Source organism: Talaromyces amestolkiae (genome assembly GCF_001896365.1).
Source record: "Talaromyces amestolkiae strain CIB chromosome Unknown scaffold2.1, whole genome shotgun sequence".
Classification (NCBI taxonomy): Eukaryota; Fungi; Ascomycota; class Eurotiomycetes; order Eurotiales; family Trichocomaceae; genus Talaromyces; species Talaromyces amestolkiae.
The window spans coordinates 112,491-129,538 of record NW_024468038.1 but is presented as its reverse complement, the minus strand read 5'-3'; the positions used below and the strand labels follow the sequence as shown (position 1 = coordinate 129,538).

Sequence of the window (17,048 nt, the reverse complement as noted above, 5' to 3'; positions counted from 1 at the left end):
CAGGCAAGGCAAGACAAGGCGAGGCAAGGCAAAACATACACCTACCTAGGTAGGTAGGTACAGACGCGGGATGAAATCGTTAACGTACATATGACCTGTATTCCTAACCCCATAAAGCTGAACGGTGTAGCTACAACCCCCAAAAACTTCCCTGAACCTCTAATAAAGAAATCCAAAGCTGAGCTGAGCTGTACGTACGACGTAACCCAGTTATAGTTAGTTTAATTAGTGGGCTATATGTACTTGCCCAAATAAGTACCTAGGCACATATGTACATGTACCCCCAGCTCTGCAAGAATCCGGGGTTCACCGTCTAAGAGAGGTCTAGAATTAATGTACGGTAATAGTCGTATCAAATTTATGTTGTATTCCCGTTTACCTACAATAGGATATACGTAAATACAGCCCCGAGATTATGCGGAATAAGAAGGCTGGATGGATATACGCCCGTGATTTATTACTCGAGTAGGTAATATTATCGTTACACACATATCGTACTTAATGTACTTACGAGGCGTGTATTGTATGTATGTATGTATGTAAGATTTGTTGGTGGTACAAAAAGCGGGGTCCCCACATTTCGCCCTTCTTTGAACTTCCTTTCCCTCCTGCGGAGGGACGACGAACTACCCTAAATGGATATCCCTGCGAAACGATGCTAGTCATGGGGATCGATTCTCGTATATAATACCTCCGGTACCCGAGTGATTGGGCTGCTGCCTGCGTATTGCATAATTTAATCCTATTTGAAATGGCTGGGTGATGATTCATGGTGCTTAGGGTTTGTCATGCTATTGACCATCTAGGAAGGCATTCCGATTGCATCGGCGAGTCTGTTATACTTTTGGATGAAATAGAAGATGAGTAAAGTCGAGAATCTGGTGGGCCAAATTTACATACATGAGTTCTTAATCCTTGCAGTATGCTTGAAGGATTGTAGCGGTGAATATGCGCCGAGGCTTGGGGCTGATTTTTGCATGTATTGGAAGAGAGTGCAATCATCAAGCGACGATCAATATAGCCTTTCTAATCTTTATGTTAAATACGAATGAGCTTTGTTAAATAAGGGTCTAAGTCTATGTGTCCCGCGAGACAGCTAACGTAAAGGAAAGTTAATCCGTCTTCAATCCAACCTTTCCAATTTTCCGCAGCCCATATCCCCCAATAAAAAAAGCACACATCATCCACGCAAATGCAGCCCAAAACCCAGCCCTATATCCCACCATAAGCGGTCCTGTAGATTGATCATCTGCCGGCGAAGCAGCAGCATGCTTTGTAGCAACAGACGATATTACAGCCATGATTGTTAGACCAAGCGAATTCCCAAACTGGGAGACGGTGTTGAACACCGCGCCAGCGAGAGCTTGCATGCGAGGCGGAAATACGTCGGATATGACCAGTAGAGCCACGGTGAAGAGGATATCGGCGCTGATTGGGGACAGTGCCTGAGCGAAGAATGCGTCGTACCAGTATGGCCATTCGACGTTGATTAGGGCCATCAACAAGGGGGATCCAGCAGTGAGGAGAGTTGATCCGACTACTAAATAGAAAGCGGATACGCGATGGACTAGAAGTCCTGTAGTCAATTGGCAAATGGACCCGGTCACGACGTTGGGTAAGATGCGGAGGGAGGCTTGGAGTGCAGAAAGGCCTTGAATTTTTTGAAAACTATCCATCATCAGCACCCTTAATATTCAGCGCAATCAAGGGGGAGACTTACAACAAGCTGCAGTATAGTTCCATGACGTTGATGACTGCCCATGAAAACATGACCATCAAACACACATTTGTAAAGACGGAGTTGCGCCATAATGAGTTGGGGATGAGTGCGGGTTTTCCGAGTCGTTCTTGACGTTGTTCCCAGAAGATAAAGACTGGGACGAGAATCACACAAATCACGAGCATGACGATATTGCCCGGGGTTTTGATATTTTCAACGTCATTTGTCAATGCCCTGACCCATGGACCGTTAGCATCGATTCCTAAGCCATTTTTCAACGTGAACTCACGCAAGGATGTACGATAACATCGCCAAACAAGCACACGATACAATCCCCCCAACCCAATCGACCTCTTTCCCAAGTCTAGCCCAACTAATTTTTCCAGCAGCCCCCGGACGATCCGCCGGTAGAGACCAGATGCTAACCACAAATAACGCCAAAGTCAATCCACCAGAGATATAATACCCATATCGCCATCCGATGGTATTGACCATGACACCACCCAGCACCAATCCAGCAGAGAATCCAGCCGGTTGAACAAACCCTAGAACCGAGAAACTTATATTCCGTTTCCGACCTGCGGGCACAGATTGAGAAACAATAGCAACTGATGTTGGTAAACACAGAGAAACAGCGACACCTTGCATGGTACGGAACATGATCAATTGGACACCCGTTTGAGATAGGCCGCATGCTGTGACGAAGCAGCCGACTAGGAAACAGCCGATCAGGTTGATGATGCGGTTGCCTACTACGTCGGCGATGGAGCCTGCTAGGAGAAGGCAAGAGCCGCTCGCCAGTCTGGCTGGTCAGTATGATACTTGATATGAGTTGACAGTGCACTTACGCGTAGACTGAGGACGGCCTGCCAAGTATGAATTAGCTTGAGTAACTTATCATAGAGAGGGAAGTAGATCATACCATAAAATCAAGTCTTCCGAAAGCCCAACATCCGCTGCAGTCTGCGGAAGACCAATAGTGAGAAGTCCAGTAGTAAAGCTGCCGAGAAAACTGATTCCAGAAACGGCCAACACTATGTTGGCCAACTGCCAGACTGAGATATCGGCATCACTGGACAAAGAAGACAAAGATGCTGCTGTGGTTGGGCGATCTGTACTCAATAAATTGGTGTCTCTGTCGCTTTGGTATGCGCTTTCGGAAACTGCATTCTGATAATGTACTTTTGATGTGCTTGTTCTGGTTACCGGTATATCTGACAATGCGATGTCTGCCATTGTTGCGTCGAGGTGCTACCCAAGTATGTCTCTGATCAGGTCTTGATGTATTTACAGTGTTCAAGTTGTTCTTGTAGCAGACCTTTTTTGTATACAGTGAAAAGAAAAACCTTTTGAGTGGTAGCCTATCGGCACTGAGTGAAAACAACCAAGTAGTGACTTTGATTGGCTGCATTTTAGGGTTATCTAATGTCACAGGGCGCCGTTTCGGCACGCGAGTTTTCTCTTCAATCTAGTCTTCGAAAGCAAAAAGGTACTAAGTAGATTCTAGAGGTAAGTCTACGATGTCGAGTAAACAAGCTCCAGCTATTCGATATATTGCAAGATTATACCAGCCTATCATATCGAAGCATTTGAAAAGATCATGTCTTAGGCTCGGGGGATGGCGTCGCAAATCGGAAGGGGAAAAGCGAAGACCGACATCTTCTGATCCGTCCAATGCCGTGCGGATCAGCTTTAATCTTCTATCTTAGTGTCTTCGGAAACCGGACATGCTGAATCTGATAAGCTGGAGAACCCAATCAGCTCCAGCATTTTAGAAAGCCCGTGACTTGCGAGTAAATCGTGATTGGTTGGGGGCCACACGACAGGCTTACGAATTCAGCTTATTCTTTAAGAAATTAATCGGTTGAAGTTTATATAATCGGGTTTCTTATCGTCTTCCGAACAGTTGTCATTTATTTTACGACTTTTTGGCTTCCGTTGCACCTGCAACGAGATTGGAAGATCAAGAATCGGCATATTCTACGTGTCTGTTCGAATGATTGAACAAAGCTCAGATTAAGTATTTCAGCATTCGGAACAGTTTGCGGGGAAAGGTGTCAACAGCGCGTGAACAAGGCAAAGGTATCAGCCAAAATGGGCCTCTTCAACAAATCCACAGCGCTGGTCTACACCGCACTTCTCCTTTTATCATCAACACTCGTTGCAGGAATCCAGTACTGTCACACCGGCGCCGATTTTTGTTTCGCCGCAACTACTCAACAAAACATTTCAACTGAAAGCCATAATGTTTACTTGACCATTTCTGCAACACCATCCAAGAAAGGCGGTTGGACGGGTGTTGGTCTCGGTCGTGAAATGAAAGGTGCTGTGATGTTCATCATCTATGAGGATCAAGAAAGTAAATCGCTTATCACCAGCATTCGATCGGCAAGCGGCCATGTCATGCCCAAGGTTGTAGAAGATGCCGACCAACGGGTCAAGGTATTGCAAGCAACTGTCTCGGATGACAAATATCTCGCACAATTTGTCTGCTATTCATGCTGGTCGTCAGATGTGGAAATTGACGGACTATCGCCCTATATTTTTGCTGGAAATAAAGAACAAGCTTTCAATGGCGCCGACAAGTATTCGAGCTTGATGTACCATGACTTCAAGGGTAAGGTATGGGGTGACATGAGTGTCACTGCGAAGGATACCACAGAGACCTCAGCCCCAGACATTCAAGGCGAAGAAACCATCGGAATCACCGAAAAGTCGCCGGAACCAGAGACAAAGAAGCCTGAAGGGTTCTTTACTGCGGTCCGAGTTCACGGCACCATCATGACCTTCTCTTTTATGGGATTGTACTTTGCAGGCAGCGTGGCCATCCGCTCCCCGCTCATCCGCGCTTTTAAGTATCACTGGATGGTCCAAGCCGGCGCGTCGGTCCTCGCCCTCGGCAATGGCTTGTACATGTTCTTACGTTCCAAACATTTCGGGCCACACAAGATCATCGGTCTCATCATCCTCTGCTCCCTGACCATCCAGGCTGCTGCAGGCTACAAACACCACATTGACTTTGTCAGGATCCGCCGACAAACAATCTTCACGCTCGTGCATCGCTGGCTAGGTCGCGGAATCCTGTTGGTTGGTACCATGAACGTCGGTCTCGGTATGTACTATCGCCACTGGTCGTCTGCCGGCTTGTTCACTTGGTTCGTGATTTGGTGCGTCGAGATCGCCGGCTACGGCTACGTGTTATTACGGCATCAGCGTCGCCAGTCCCAGCAACGTGCACATGCGATCCCGAAAGAAGACTTGGAAGATATCGCGGATGCAGAGGTGTTTGATATTGGTGACGACTTTGACGAAGATGAGGACGGAGTTGAAGCTGTTCCGCTCATGGAACGTCAGAATAAACATGAAAAGAAAAGATGAAATGGCACGGACTGCACGAAGAGTATCGCATTGCACAACGGCACCTTCAAATGGAGTTTGATCTAGCTTTTTTTTTATTTCAATTTTTCCTTTATATTTTCAGTACGAACATTTGATCATCCTCGTACGGGTTTACACCAGCGTTTCTATAGCATGATTTGCAACTTATGGGACACAAAGATGTCCGACGAATTACCAATAGTCACTTACATCCGTCGCGTAATTACGAAAGGTAAATCATCAGAAAAGGACAAATCAATTGAAATTGTCAGCTGTCTAGTCAACAGTAATTTCCATGGTTTAAGAGTATCCAGATGTCATACGCACACGGATATTAGGGTATGAGAAATATAGCATGAACAGGTAAAGGCTTAGATAGTCATTATCACCCACCCTCTGTCAGGCATGCTTGATAATGAGCTGGCTATCTCGATACAGAAAGGTTAGGCATCATAGTCATATATCATATGTGCAGCCTTGCCAAACATGGATACCCCTGATGACTCAAAGATTGATAGCATGTACTACACATAACCATAGGAACTGTGTCACAAGCGCATTGGCCACGTCCCAAATTCACAACCTGATTGCTGCAGTACGTGAAACCATACGCAGGAGCATTGAACATCGAGGATCCTTGTCCATACCACGACTCGGTACTTGTATAAGGATGCGGCGGTGCAACCGGTGTCGGGCAGAGAACGGTCTGTGGAGGGTAGTACCAGTAGTCCCGTGCGTTGGTTCCTGCATCGACGTAGCTAGACACAGAGGACGTCATATCCAGCCCTACCGAAGAGTGTGGCTTGGGTCTTGGTGACGATGGCGTTGATGGTGATGACTGTGTTGGGCGTGGTCGTGATGGTGACGGAGACGGAGGACCTGAATCATTCTGTTGAGTCCATGGGTTTTCAGGCTTACTATCACTGCGTCTCAAGTAACAAGAAGAACAAGACCTGTCTCCATGACTGTGATGGCGGTCGTGGTCTCTTTCATCGTCTCGGTGCCGATATCTCTTGCTCCCTGACTGCAGATACAACGCTATCAATCAGCATATCTTCAATGAAGTCACAACAGGAAAACAGTTTGAGCATGCATGACTCACGCCAAAATGGTTATCGATCTTGTTGACCGTCACCCACAATGGACGAAGAGACTCGTTATCTCTTGATCCAGACTCCTCCATACGAGCAGAAGAGCTACTGTGACGTTTCTTTCGTCTCCGGCTTGAGTCATCGTCATGGTATTTGGGCTTTTCATCAATGACGGTTGATTTGATATATTTGTAGACATACTTGTAGTGATACGTAGGCATGTTTGGATTGTATGAGATGTTCCTATAGAGTTTCGATCACAATCAGGTATGGTGCGTATAGCAAGAGTATGATTAACTGAATAATTGAGTAGAGACTCAGAACTTCAGAAAAGTGTACATGCTAAACCAGTCATACTTAGAGGGGTCTAGGGAGGCTCAGCTCGTCGCCGTGTGACTTGACTTCCAAGATTGGACGAGTCGACACTATCTAATCTTGCTCATATCGATGGCGTTATAGTCTCAATACATTCGAGTTCTTTATTCTTTAGGTGCGATTGTGACGTTGAAGAATCGGATGACAATGCATCAATTCAATAACCTTCCTTAACATTGTCTGAAATACAAAATCAATAGTAGTTCTTTGTTTCGGTTCGTAAGTTCATGGAATAGATTTTTATATGATATTGTACAACCGTTATTATACATAATCAGCCACCAGCAACAACCGCAAGACCTTCATAGATTTTGCGTTTCACGGCAAGGAAACTTCCAGCCTGTCCCCTGCGGTCTGATGCGGAGGATTGTGCTGAAGCCTCAACTTCGATGGTGCCCGTACTCGATTTACGAACCGCAACCATGCCGTCAATAAGCAGCGTTCCCTCGCCACGGAATTCAGCTCTGTGTCCTGCAGCTATCATGAGTTTTCTCAAGTCGGCGAGTCGAAGATCGCCTACATGGAGCGGGCGAGCCATGGAGCGTGTTCCAGCTGCAATGCTAGCTGGAAGCACATCTAATATAGGATATGCATCTGCCTTCGAAATTGATGAATCGTTCACCCCGCCAACAGGAGTTGAGACGGTGCCTGGGTCGGTTTCCAGGAGTTTTTGTTTCTTGTTTGTTGACTCGATGACCTCGTCCTCAGCCGAGACGATCTCCGGCGGCTTGAGCTGAGCAGTGAGAGCTACGACACCAAGACTTCTCACATGCTGCCACTTGAGTCGTCTAACCAGGTTATTGCTTAATTTCACAACCCAGGCATTAGTATCCACACTAGCATCAACCGACTCGCCATTCTTAGGGGTGAAAATATCAACAACAGCAGATCGGTCTCCTACATCCTTTCCAGCGAGCAAATTCCGACATTCAGCCGCAAGACTTGTTGTTTCCTCTTTCATCCCGCCCACGAGAATAAGCTTGCGAGGTTGAATGAGAGGAATCAGCATCTCCAGACTTCGCTTATCATGCAGGCCCATATAATCAACGAATGCGATACGCGCATAGACAGTGACAGTGGAATGTCGATATACTGTTTTAGCCGGGCCTTCAAATGGTTGTTCATCGACCTCATTTTCAGACTCAGAATCGGGTCCATCACTGCCCGCTGCCAAGTCTTCACGTATACCTCCAATATCACCTCCTAGACCACCATCTGGAGACATAGCTTGACGTTTGTGTGCACCGCCGGATTGTCGCCGACCATTTGGCCCGGTTTCGTCCCACCTGCGCTTCTGCCCAAGCTTCATCTCGCTTTGTGGCCCAGATTCCTGCTGTTGAGCATCCGCTTCTTCACGTTCTTCAGCCCTCAAATACTCTTCGGGACGAATGAACTCTCCATATTCATCTCCGCGCTTTTTAGGAGCAACATAAGGGAACATGCGCTCACGCCCTTTCTTTCCGCGAACATCATAATCAAAAACATTCTTGCGTCGGAGAAGTATGTTGACGCCAAGGTCCTCATCCCTCACTCCAATCTTGTTTCTATTAGTATGTGCCAGCGATGTTGAAAAATTGAGAATTCTTCCCTGCTGTTCAGATTCAGAATCCTCGGAAGATGTCGAACTAGCCCCATCATCCAGGGCATCAGCTGTGCTGTCTATATTCGCATCGCCTCGCCCCTGTGATGTATTTTGTATTTGTCTCTGTGTTGCGAGATATTGCTGATAAAGCACCTGCTCATCAGCATCAAGCGCGGTTCGCTCTACGTCGACGACCGAAATCTCTCGCCCGCCCGAATGTATCTGCTCAAGTAGTTCTCCACTTGAAGCTGTCTCCATAGCCACACCATCCCTTCGCTCCTCGTACCAATGCCATATCATTCGCCCAAGAGTCATCTTATCAGGCTGCTCGGGGTCATCGGTCTGGTAGCGAATCGGAAGAGTCTCAGTCAGGATGATCAAGTTTTGTGAGCCCTGTGCAAGAGTGCGGAATGCTTCCTTCGAGTAACCCCAGTCCAGTGAGGTATCCGAGGCGATAATAACTTTGGGAATGCCATCCGCTAGAATCTTTTCTAATTTCCTTTTTTGCTCGACGATCTTCAAGTGCTTCAAAGTAAACGGACCAAGTTTTGTCCCTGGTTTAGCACCGGCATTGCGACTCTGGCTGTCGCTTCGTTTATGACCTCGAGCTGTCGCTGCATCACCACCTTCTACAGCTTCAAACTCTCTGACTATACCTTCGTCCATCCATTCTAACATACTCCTAGCCAGTCGCATGGTGCTATGCGCCTTTTTCCCAGCAAGGTATATCTCAGTCTTTTTGAACACATCATCGCCATCTGCGCTATCGGCTGCATCCCGCCAAGCATGTTCTAGTGCGTATGATAGTTCTAACACTCGCGCACTAGTATCCGTAGGTATCAAAACAGAACCCCCCTTTGCCAGACTACTGCGAATCATATCTAGCAGCAGAGCATCTCTTTTGTGTAGACCACCGGGTGGTGCAAATTTATCGCCACCTTTGCTACTACAAATCAGTGCAGTAGGTTTGCGCAATTGTTCAATGACCTCAGTGCCACTGGTACCGGAACCTCCAAACCAAGCAGCACCGGCAACTACATTCTCCCTCGCTTGATTCCAGTCCACCGCATAGACTATAGATTCCATGCCATGCTGAATGTGCCATATTGTTCCTCCAACAGTGTGTCCGGCGCTGTAGGCAGTCAACATTAACCCGTCCAGCGGAGGCGAGAAGGGCGAGCAAAGAGGTGAATGAGGTTGTGAATATTTGAGCGGATGGATCAGTGAGAAATATCGAGCAATTTCCTCACCGGTTGGCGGTTGAAGCAGTATTCTCCCTGATGTAGCTAGCTTTTTGCTGCTTCGGTCGTCTCCTTCTGCGGAAGCTGTTGCGGCGGTTGCTGCTGCTGCGGATATGGATGCTCCCGGTTCAGATATCGATGCTTTAGGTAGAAAGGTAGCGGCGAGAGGAGCCGATGTATACATATCTTGGAGCAGCGTTCGACCGAGAGATATGACCGGACCCGTAGCGTAAACCGGAATCTGTGTGAATAGCGGAAACATCTTGCAGCAGTGCGCAAAAGCGCCGATGTGCGAAATCGTAGCATGAGTCAAAAGTACTAGAGAGAGCGTGGGAATATGCCTAGATGGGAAATCACGTCAGTTCAAGAAATATTCCCGCGATTAGTATAGAGTCGTGCTCACTTTTCTAACTCTGCAAGCTCCAAGACATCAAAAGTCTCGTCCCATCCGACATCGACAAGAATCTTGATTCCTCCTTCCAGCTCAAGAATCGATTGCGACGCTCTTGATGAAGAGAACTGCGCCCCCAGAAGGGGCGTGAATGTAAACATTTTGAAGACGGCCACCTGATGGCGCCGACTTCGAAAGGGTCGTCCACGCGATCAGCACTAATTGCAGTGTCTGATTATAAGGATACAGCGACTAGAAATTAGATTTCAGTTCATGGTCGAAAGAGATTCGCAAATGAACTCGCCAGTAAAGGTACAGTGAATCGAAATAGAGATGGACAAGTTAGCCCGCAACATTGCAGCTTCTCCGAAACCGCGTGCTTCTTTGTCGGACGTGTGTTTGCATTGTTTGCATCACGCCTTCTTGGTCGTCTTTGGTTCTGCCCATGATTTTATACAAAACTTTTTACAAGTTACAGAATAAATTATTTTGAAATTAAATGTTCAGATTGATCTCATGCTATTTGCCCTCAAAGATGGTACGATTATGTATACCATCTTTCAGTGGTATGGATTACTATATCGCTCAGATGTCACCATATCTACCATCGTCAAAGGCGAGATAGCTATCACCTCATTTGCTGTTTCGTATGCCCTCAAAGTTCAGGGCAAAGCATTCGAGCACTTTGTCTCGTAGCTCTTTGTCATTCCAACCCAATGATATCAAGTTCTTCTCAACGTGACCTATATCTCGTTCTTTGAGATTCTTTTTTTCGCACAATCCTCCATACATTCGATCGGCCCCTTTTCTTAGTAAAAGCATGACCATCGGAGCATTCTTGCGCTTGATAGCAATATATAAAGGCGGTTTCTTCTGACAAGTTGGCCCATGACCACAGCAGCTCACATCAGCGCCATACTTCACTAACAATCTCGCAGTTTCCGAGTCATCTTGCTCTAATGCCCTCTGCAAGAGTGTTCTACCCGTAGGCGAAAAGATCTCATTCGGACTAGCTCCATGTTCCAACAGCAGTTTAACCATTTGTGGCCTCCTTCTCCGGTTGGTGTCAAATACTGCGGCAGACATCGGTCCTTTCTTTTCGTACATCGTTCTCATCTGTAGGTCAACCGAACCCTGACTGAGAAACCATTCTACCACGTCGCATTGTCCAACTTTGATAGCCTCTACAAATGAGTGAAAACGATTCTCCGCACTCATATGCTTGATTCTCCCGCCCAACAGCTTCAGGATTTCCACGTGTCCTCCTCTTGCCGCACTGTGATGTGCTTCTATCAGAGCCATGCTCGTATCATAGGGCTTATTCAAACAAATGGCATTTCCCATCCAATCTCTGTAACTATAATTCATGCTTTGTATTGCTCTAGTCCACTCCTCAACAGCCTCCACATTGCCGCACCGTGCAGCTGTAGTCAAGATATTAGACCATGGCTCAAAGAAACCGCGTGAGTTGCTCACTGGGCTCTTATTCGCGATTAGGACTTTGTGGATTGCTTCGTTGCCAACACTCGCCGCAACATCCAATGGACGTAATATCAGCTCCTCAGTCCACAGGTCTGGTCGAAGACCTTGGTCAAAAAGTCCTTGGAGCTCGGCGCAATCGCCCCTTTTGATAGCACTAATCGCGAGGGCAAGCTGCAGCATATTATGGACACCGTTAAAACAAACTGCACTCTCGGGTTCAAGGAAAATTTTGGCTTGGACACGTTTTTGGTAGTGAACAGTAGAAAACATAACGTCAGGGTCGAATTTTCCACTCAGGATACCATCCATGAGTTTTTCAGTCAGTATGGCTTTTTGGTCTTCATTAGCGATTTTGTCCGCTCCCGGCTGTAGCATGCGATACACATTAGATGATAGAATACATGGCTGATATGGGTACTGATCTATTCTGCTCTGAATGTAAGAGCGTTTCAATCCTATTGGAAGTCCATTCCAGCATTTTTCTGTATTCTTATCTGGGTCCTGAAAGCCGCAGTCCCACCTTCGAATACAAAATTTCTCTAGAGCAAGACCCGATATCTCGTCGGCGAAAAGTGCTGTGAATATGGTTAGCGAGGCTTCTTCCTTTATGCGTCAGAAGGTATATCTCACAGTTGACAAGTCTTGCTCTGAATATATCTGTGATCGGAAGAATGTCAACAACATTCTGAAGGATTTGGCGTAGAATCTCCAATGGCACCCGCATTTTATACCCGGAGATCCGCCCCTCGTCAAACAATTTATCCTATCTAAAACTATGCCTGTGTAGTGAATTTGTCACATACATCGTGTTCGATCGTAATTTCTTTGGTGCTGAGACAACATTGTGGATTTACCTTTTCAATACATAGTGTTCTAAGGAAGGCTCTTCCGCAGGGCGCCCTGGGCCACGTGGCTTTGGAACCCTAATGAGGGCCACCATTTTATAGAACGTTAGTATGAAGTGGTCCCCCACATACAGCACTCGGTATGACCCTTAAAAAACGTGCATTTATAACCGTCCCTTTCAAGTGTTAGGATGTGTTGGGATAGCAAATCATAGTACAACACTCTCAACTCTACTTCTTATACTATCACTCAAGCGATGTGGCTCTTCTATAACCTTGATGTGTTTCTAGGCTTCTATATATGACCATAATGAGTTCGAATCCTGCTCCAAATACATGCATCCAAACATCCAATTTTTATGCAAACATCGCCTTGAAGATATCTATGTCAAACGGTTCCCTTACATGCAACCTCGTGATATCATCGTAATATGTGAAAGGCATACAAGAAAAGAATCAAGAATATGCCCACCAAAATGGCTATAACCACGAACCAAAGTCCTTTGCGTTTGCCAATGTGCTGAAGGGTTTCGTTGACTCCATCGTCCGTGGATAGACCGAGAGACCGATGTTTTCGAGAATGAGAGGCAGCCATTCCCAGATCAAGCTGTCGAGATCGTGATAGAAGAGGAGCTCGTTCACTAGAACCCTCGGAAGAGTAGTCTTCACTCGGCCTCTGACATCGATCCCAGACTCCTCCTGCACTGTGCAGAGATGCATACTCGTGAGGCGATTCTTTGGTGCCACTTGTCAAAGTAGGTTGAGAATTCACGCGCCGTCTTTTGTCGAACAGAGCGGCAGCAGAAATGGACTCCACATGAATGTCATTCAATTCGGGAAATGCAGAGCTACTTCGGACGTGTACTCGGGGAGGTGGAAGTAAGCTGCATGCTGAACCAAAGGCCAGGCTCTTCTTTGCTGCAATATCATCATTGTAAGGATATTCTCCCGGATTCTGATATTGCTCTGTTTTCAGGGGTTCATGCGTCTTTTGCTGGCTCGCAAATCGAGCTACCGAATGCGGGTCCGTGTGCATCATCTGCAGACCCTGGAACTGAGGCCCGTTACTTCCATCTGGAAGGGATTGGCTCATTGTTGTCTTTGCAGGAGACAATATTATTGCTGGCAGATGCAGACTAGTGTAATCAATATGAGGGTTAGTTGCTTGAGAAAATGGTTGCAGAAGTCCTACTCCAAATTGCGTCACGCCGGGTCCTTGCCCAAACCAGAAGAGAGACTTGGGAATGTCTCCCTCGGTCTTTCGACGCTTTCGAGGCGGAGGTGCATCCTGGTCAACTAGTTTGGTCAGTAATTATTGAATCATTGGAGCTATACATCTTACCAGATATTTCCATGGCAGGTCACGGATTTATGCCCTGTTCAGTATCTGAATGGTTTCAGGTGCCGTCTCAAGTTGTAGTTGGTTTTGTGAGTTTTAATTGTAATAACGATTGTCTTGCTGTTGAGAACAACAGGCACAGTTCGGTGGTCAGGCCACTCAAGTGACAAGGTTTCCCCCAGGCAATGTGTTGATCAGTACTGGGGTGAACTTAGGTATTGAGGAATCGAAGTATTCAACACCGGGGAAATTCATTTCACGTCGATCAATAAAAGTAAGATATTAAAATAACATCGAGCCTGTCACCATCTAGAAATCAAGTCAGCAAGCGTTTAAATCAAAACAATAGGCAGCAAAAATCGTTCGCCCTGAGCTTACCGAATCAGCACCGCATTTATGTTTGAAATAGTTACGTTTTCCCCCTGTCCATATATATGCATAAAAAAAAACACTATCGTGATGTCTCCGAGCTTTGCTTCTTTTTGAACCTCAATCGATGAAAGGAGTAATAATCAACTTAAGTTTAGCGAGTGGAGCTATACATGTATATATAAGAAAGAAGAGGCACAAACTTGAAATACACCAAAAACAGCTTCATTGCGCATGGTTCTCGTAGAATGTTATTACTGGATGGCTCCTTTATCCCTATCAAATCATTACTTGATAAATAAAGCTTCTATGCAATTGAGATTGAAAGTTTGACCCTTGTCTCTCCACTGTAGAGAGAGATTTATCCCTCCTTGTCACTATAAATACTAACATTCAAGCCACAAATTTCTCTTTCTTCGGAACACATGACTTGTAAACACATGTATTTTTGAAGAAAGCCCTATTTTTCGTCAAAATGACATAGTTGGGTGGATCTTGAGAGCTCCCAGAGCCAGTAGAAGATTCTGAGAGTACAGTATACATCTGACGTTAGCAACATTCTTATGCAAGGCCATATAAATCAGAATTTCTCGACTAGGGCAGAATGTGAAAGAACGAGTAGAAAATATTTGATGGCCTCTTATAAGCCTTTAATTGCACAGAACTTGGCTTTGCTGCCCAATAGGAAGCAGTGTGACATCAGTAAGGAATGTGATAACCCTTTACTCCGAGGTCAATGCCTCAATTACAGTGCAGACGGGCTTTAAGTATGAAGTTGATCCGACATATCCGATAAATTCCCTCCGTCAATTGTGTGATTTGTGTACTAATCAACTTATCGTAAGGTACGATGGATACGTTGAATTTAAGCCTAGGGGGTGAGGCAGGGACTTTCCTTGCTACGATCCCGGACACGGTATGACCTTGAGTCAGTACTTTGTATACCGGTCAAGTGTTCATGACTAGTATGGTCTGATGTGATTAGCAAGAGCACCGAATGACTCGTGAGTAGGGATGCTATTCTTTAACGTTCACAATCAACATGTATTGTGGATCTCTTTTAGCATATGAAGTGCACGTAGCTAGGTACGGATGGCTACCCCTTTATCCCGTCGGGAACAGCAATAAAGTTCAATAAAGTTCAAGAAAAACTCCATGGTCTCCGCTTTGAATCTAGACTCAACTTGCTTCTCAACCCTTTCTCAAAGATCCCTTGACTTTGCGGATTCTGCATCGATATCCGAAGCATGTCTCGATACATAACCCGCAACAAGACTCTCTGGGACGTTTCCTTACCAAGGTATCTATGTATTTATAGGATCGATTCCTCGAGGTTTGTTATGCACTGTGCTTGGGGCAGTTTTCCCAACCTTGACCTCCATTAATACCGCATGTGGGTTTGACCTATATATCGGTGTGTTGTCTTAGACTGAAATGCCCCGAAACTTTGAGATATATAATTACCTTTGACATGGAATGATGGAAATAGAACAGACACTTACCACTCCCTGAAGGAATCATCTAAGAGACGCAAGTGGACTCAACCGCTGATTCAAGGCAAGTTCTAACATAGGCATAATGTCTAAAAAGAGGAGTCCATGCCTTGAACATGAATAGGGCTCTACAGGAGAAGTTCGTTGAGTCTAAGCATCCAAAGCCCTAACGATTGATCGCTTTGCTCAATATTATCCATTGCCTTAGCTCCATAGGCACATTCGACCATAGGATGTGGAAAACAGGGCTTCCCGTCCGCTCAGCCGTACTTAAGCCACATGCCGGTTGGTTAGTAGTTGGGTGGGTGACCACCAGCGAATCCCAACTGTTGAATGTAATTCTCTTTCTTTTTTTGTTTCCTGAGTGTTCTTCCCGGTGCCGCTTTAATTTATGTATTATAGTCAACAACTGGGCTGACCATTGCTAGGTTAAGTGGCATATACATGGTGCCTGAACGGTCAGCATTTTTCTTTCCCGCGAAGTTAGAGCAGCCATCCACGTCTGCGCTAACGCCTCCTGAGTGCTTCTTGATTGGGGCCTGAATACGGAAGACGCTGGTCTGGTTAGCGTGTGCCGCCTTATTGTCGCCGCCCTTCACTCACTGAAGCCAATTATCGAAACAGATTGCTTGTCAGTTTCTCGAAGGGTTTGCGCATTGTGGTTTCTGGGTTTCTGGCGCGTCGGGTGGATTTACATTCCGCACTGCGCCGTTTAGCCACTACTAAGGATGGACCAGGCCCGCCTGTAGAGATACTTCTACGCTTCGAGCTAGTTCAGTATGATGCCGACAATGAATGGATTACTTTAGTTGATTCTTCTGTCGACCATTACACCAAGGAAGGAGAGAGTATGTACTCAGAACGTGCGGGACTTATTGCACTAGTTTCACCCAATGCGACAATCAACAATCAACAAGGCCTGTCTGATTCTCGTGGATCGCAGAATATACCGCATCTCGTGTATCAATTGCTTCAACATGAGCCTCAATAATGAGCATGTGTGCGGTTGTACTTCAAGTACAAAGAATTTTTATGGTTTGTCGTCGACTGGGTCGGTTCAATATCTCACGTTACATTCACGAACTCTCTGGGCCTTCTACCGACCTTCGCGACGCAGCCAAAAAAAAATATAGCCAAACATAAATCTGAAGTGCCGCAATCAGTCATATCCAGCAAGAAAGATGCCCTGGTAAGAAGGGAGAGAGTTTTTGAAATCTTTCAAAAGCTCGCCATAACACCGGAAATTAGCGCAGATAATACTAAGCGCAAGGGTTTTCTGGAAAGGCACTTCGTACGGAGCAAATTTCCTGAGAAGTATATTCATTGAGTTAGGTTGGATTATATCCTAGATATAGTGGTACGGTTCGAAAGAAAGTCAACGTCTCTCGACGATACAATGGATACAATACTAGACGGAGCTGGATCTCTGACTACTCTGAATCGATTTGTGTCGCCAAAATAGTAGACCATGCCAATACGGCCAAAAATAATGATCCAAGTATTACAGTGGAGCGACTGACAGCGAGGCATCCGCCAAATTACCGTCATCATAGCTGTCACGCGAAACCTTGATGGTGAATGAACATGACGTTGGGGACTGGATTGAGCTAAGTCTTTTCCTACGTGTAACTTCCAAACGATATCAACTCTCGCCAGTAGAAATGGCCTGAAATTTAGTGTAGGACTAAACACTGTTTCGGAAACGATCTATGAATTCTGGAGACAGGCGGCGAAAGAGGAAC

The 17,048-nt window shown here is 45.9% G+C and overlaps 4 protein-coding genes across 4 annotated transcripts; 1 reads left to right on the top strand and 3 right to left on the bottom strand.

Moving 5' to 3' along the window:
- Positions 1–1,112: 1,112 nt before the first annotated feature.
- BHQ10_001331 (uncharacterized protein) lies at positions 1,113–2,956 on the bottom strand (the record flags this gene model as incomplete). Its single annotated transcript, XM_040873356.1, has 5 exons — positions 1,113–1,668; positions 1,721–1,954; positions 2,010–2,522; positions 2,569–2,586; positions 2,643–2,956. 5 exons carry the CDS (start codon positions 2,954–2,956, stop codon positions 1,113–1,115), a joined length of 1,635 nt encoding a protein of 544 aa, XP_040729836.1.
- Positions 2,957–3,814: 858 nt separating this feature from the next.
- On the top strand, positions 3,815–5,098 carry BHQ10_001330 (uncharacterized protein; the record flags this gene model as incomplete). The annotated part of the gene is made up of 1 exon (XM_040873355.1): positions 3,815–5,098. The coding sequence occupies one exon, from the start codon at positions 3,815–3,817 to the stop codon at positions 5,096–5,098; it is 1,284 nt and encodes a 427-aa protein (XP_040729835.1).
- Positions 5,099–6,838: 1,740 nt separating this feature from the next.
- On the bottom strand, positions 6,839–9,939 carry BHQ10_001329 (uncharacterized protein; the record flags this gene model as incomplete). Its single annotated transcript, XM_040873353.1, has 2 exons — positions 6,839–9,728; positions 9,791–9,939. The coding sequence occupies 2 exons, from the start codon at positions 9,937–9,939 to the stop codon at positions 6,839–6,841; spliced, it is 3,039 nt and encodes a 1,012-aa protein (XP_040729834.1).
- A 472-nt stretch (positions 9,940–10,411) lies between these two features.
- Positions 10,412–13,460, bottom strand: BHQ10_001328 (uncharacterized protein; the record flags this gene model as incomplete). Its single annotated transcript, XM_040873352.1, has 4 exons — positions 10,412–11,835; positions 12,600–12,781; positions 12,828–13,401; positions 13,448–13,460. 4 exons carry the CDS (start codon positions 13,458–13,460, stop codon positions 10,412–10,414), a joined length of 2,193 nt encoding a protein of 730 aa, XP_040729833.1.
- Between the last annotated feature and the right edge of the window lie 3,588 nt (positions 13,461–17,048).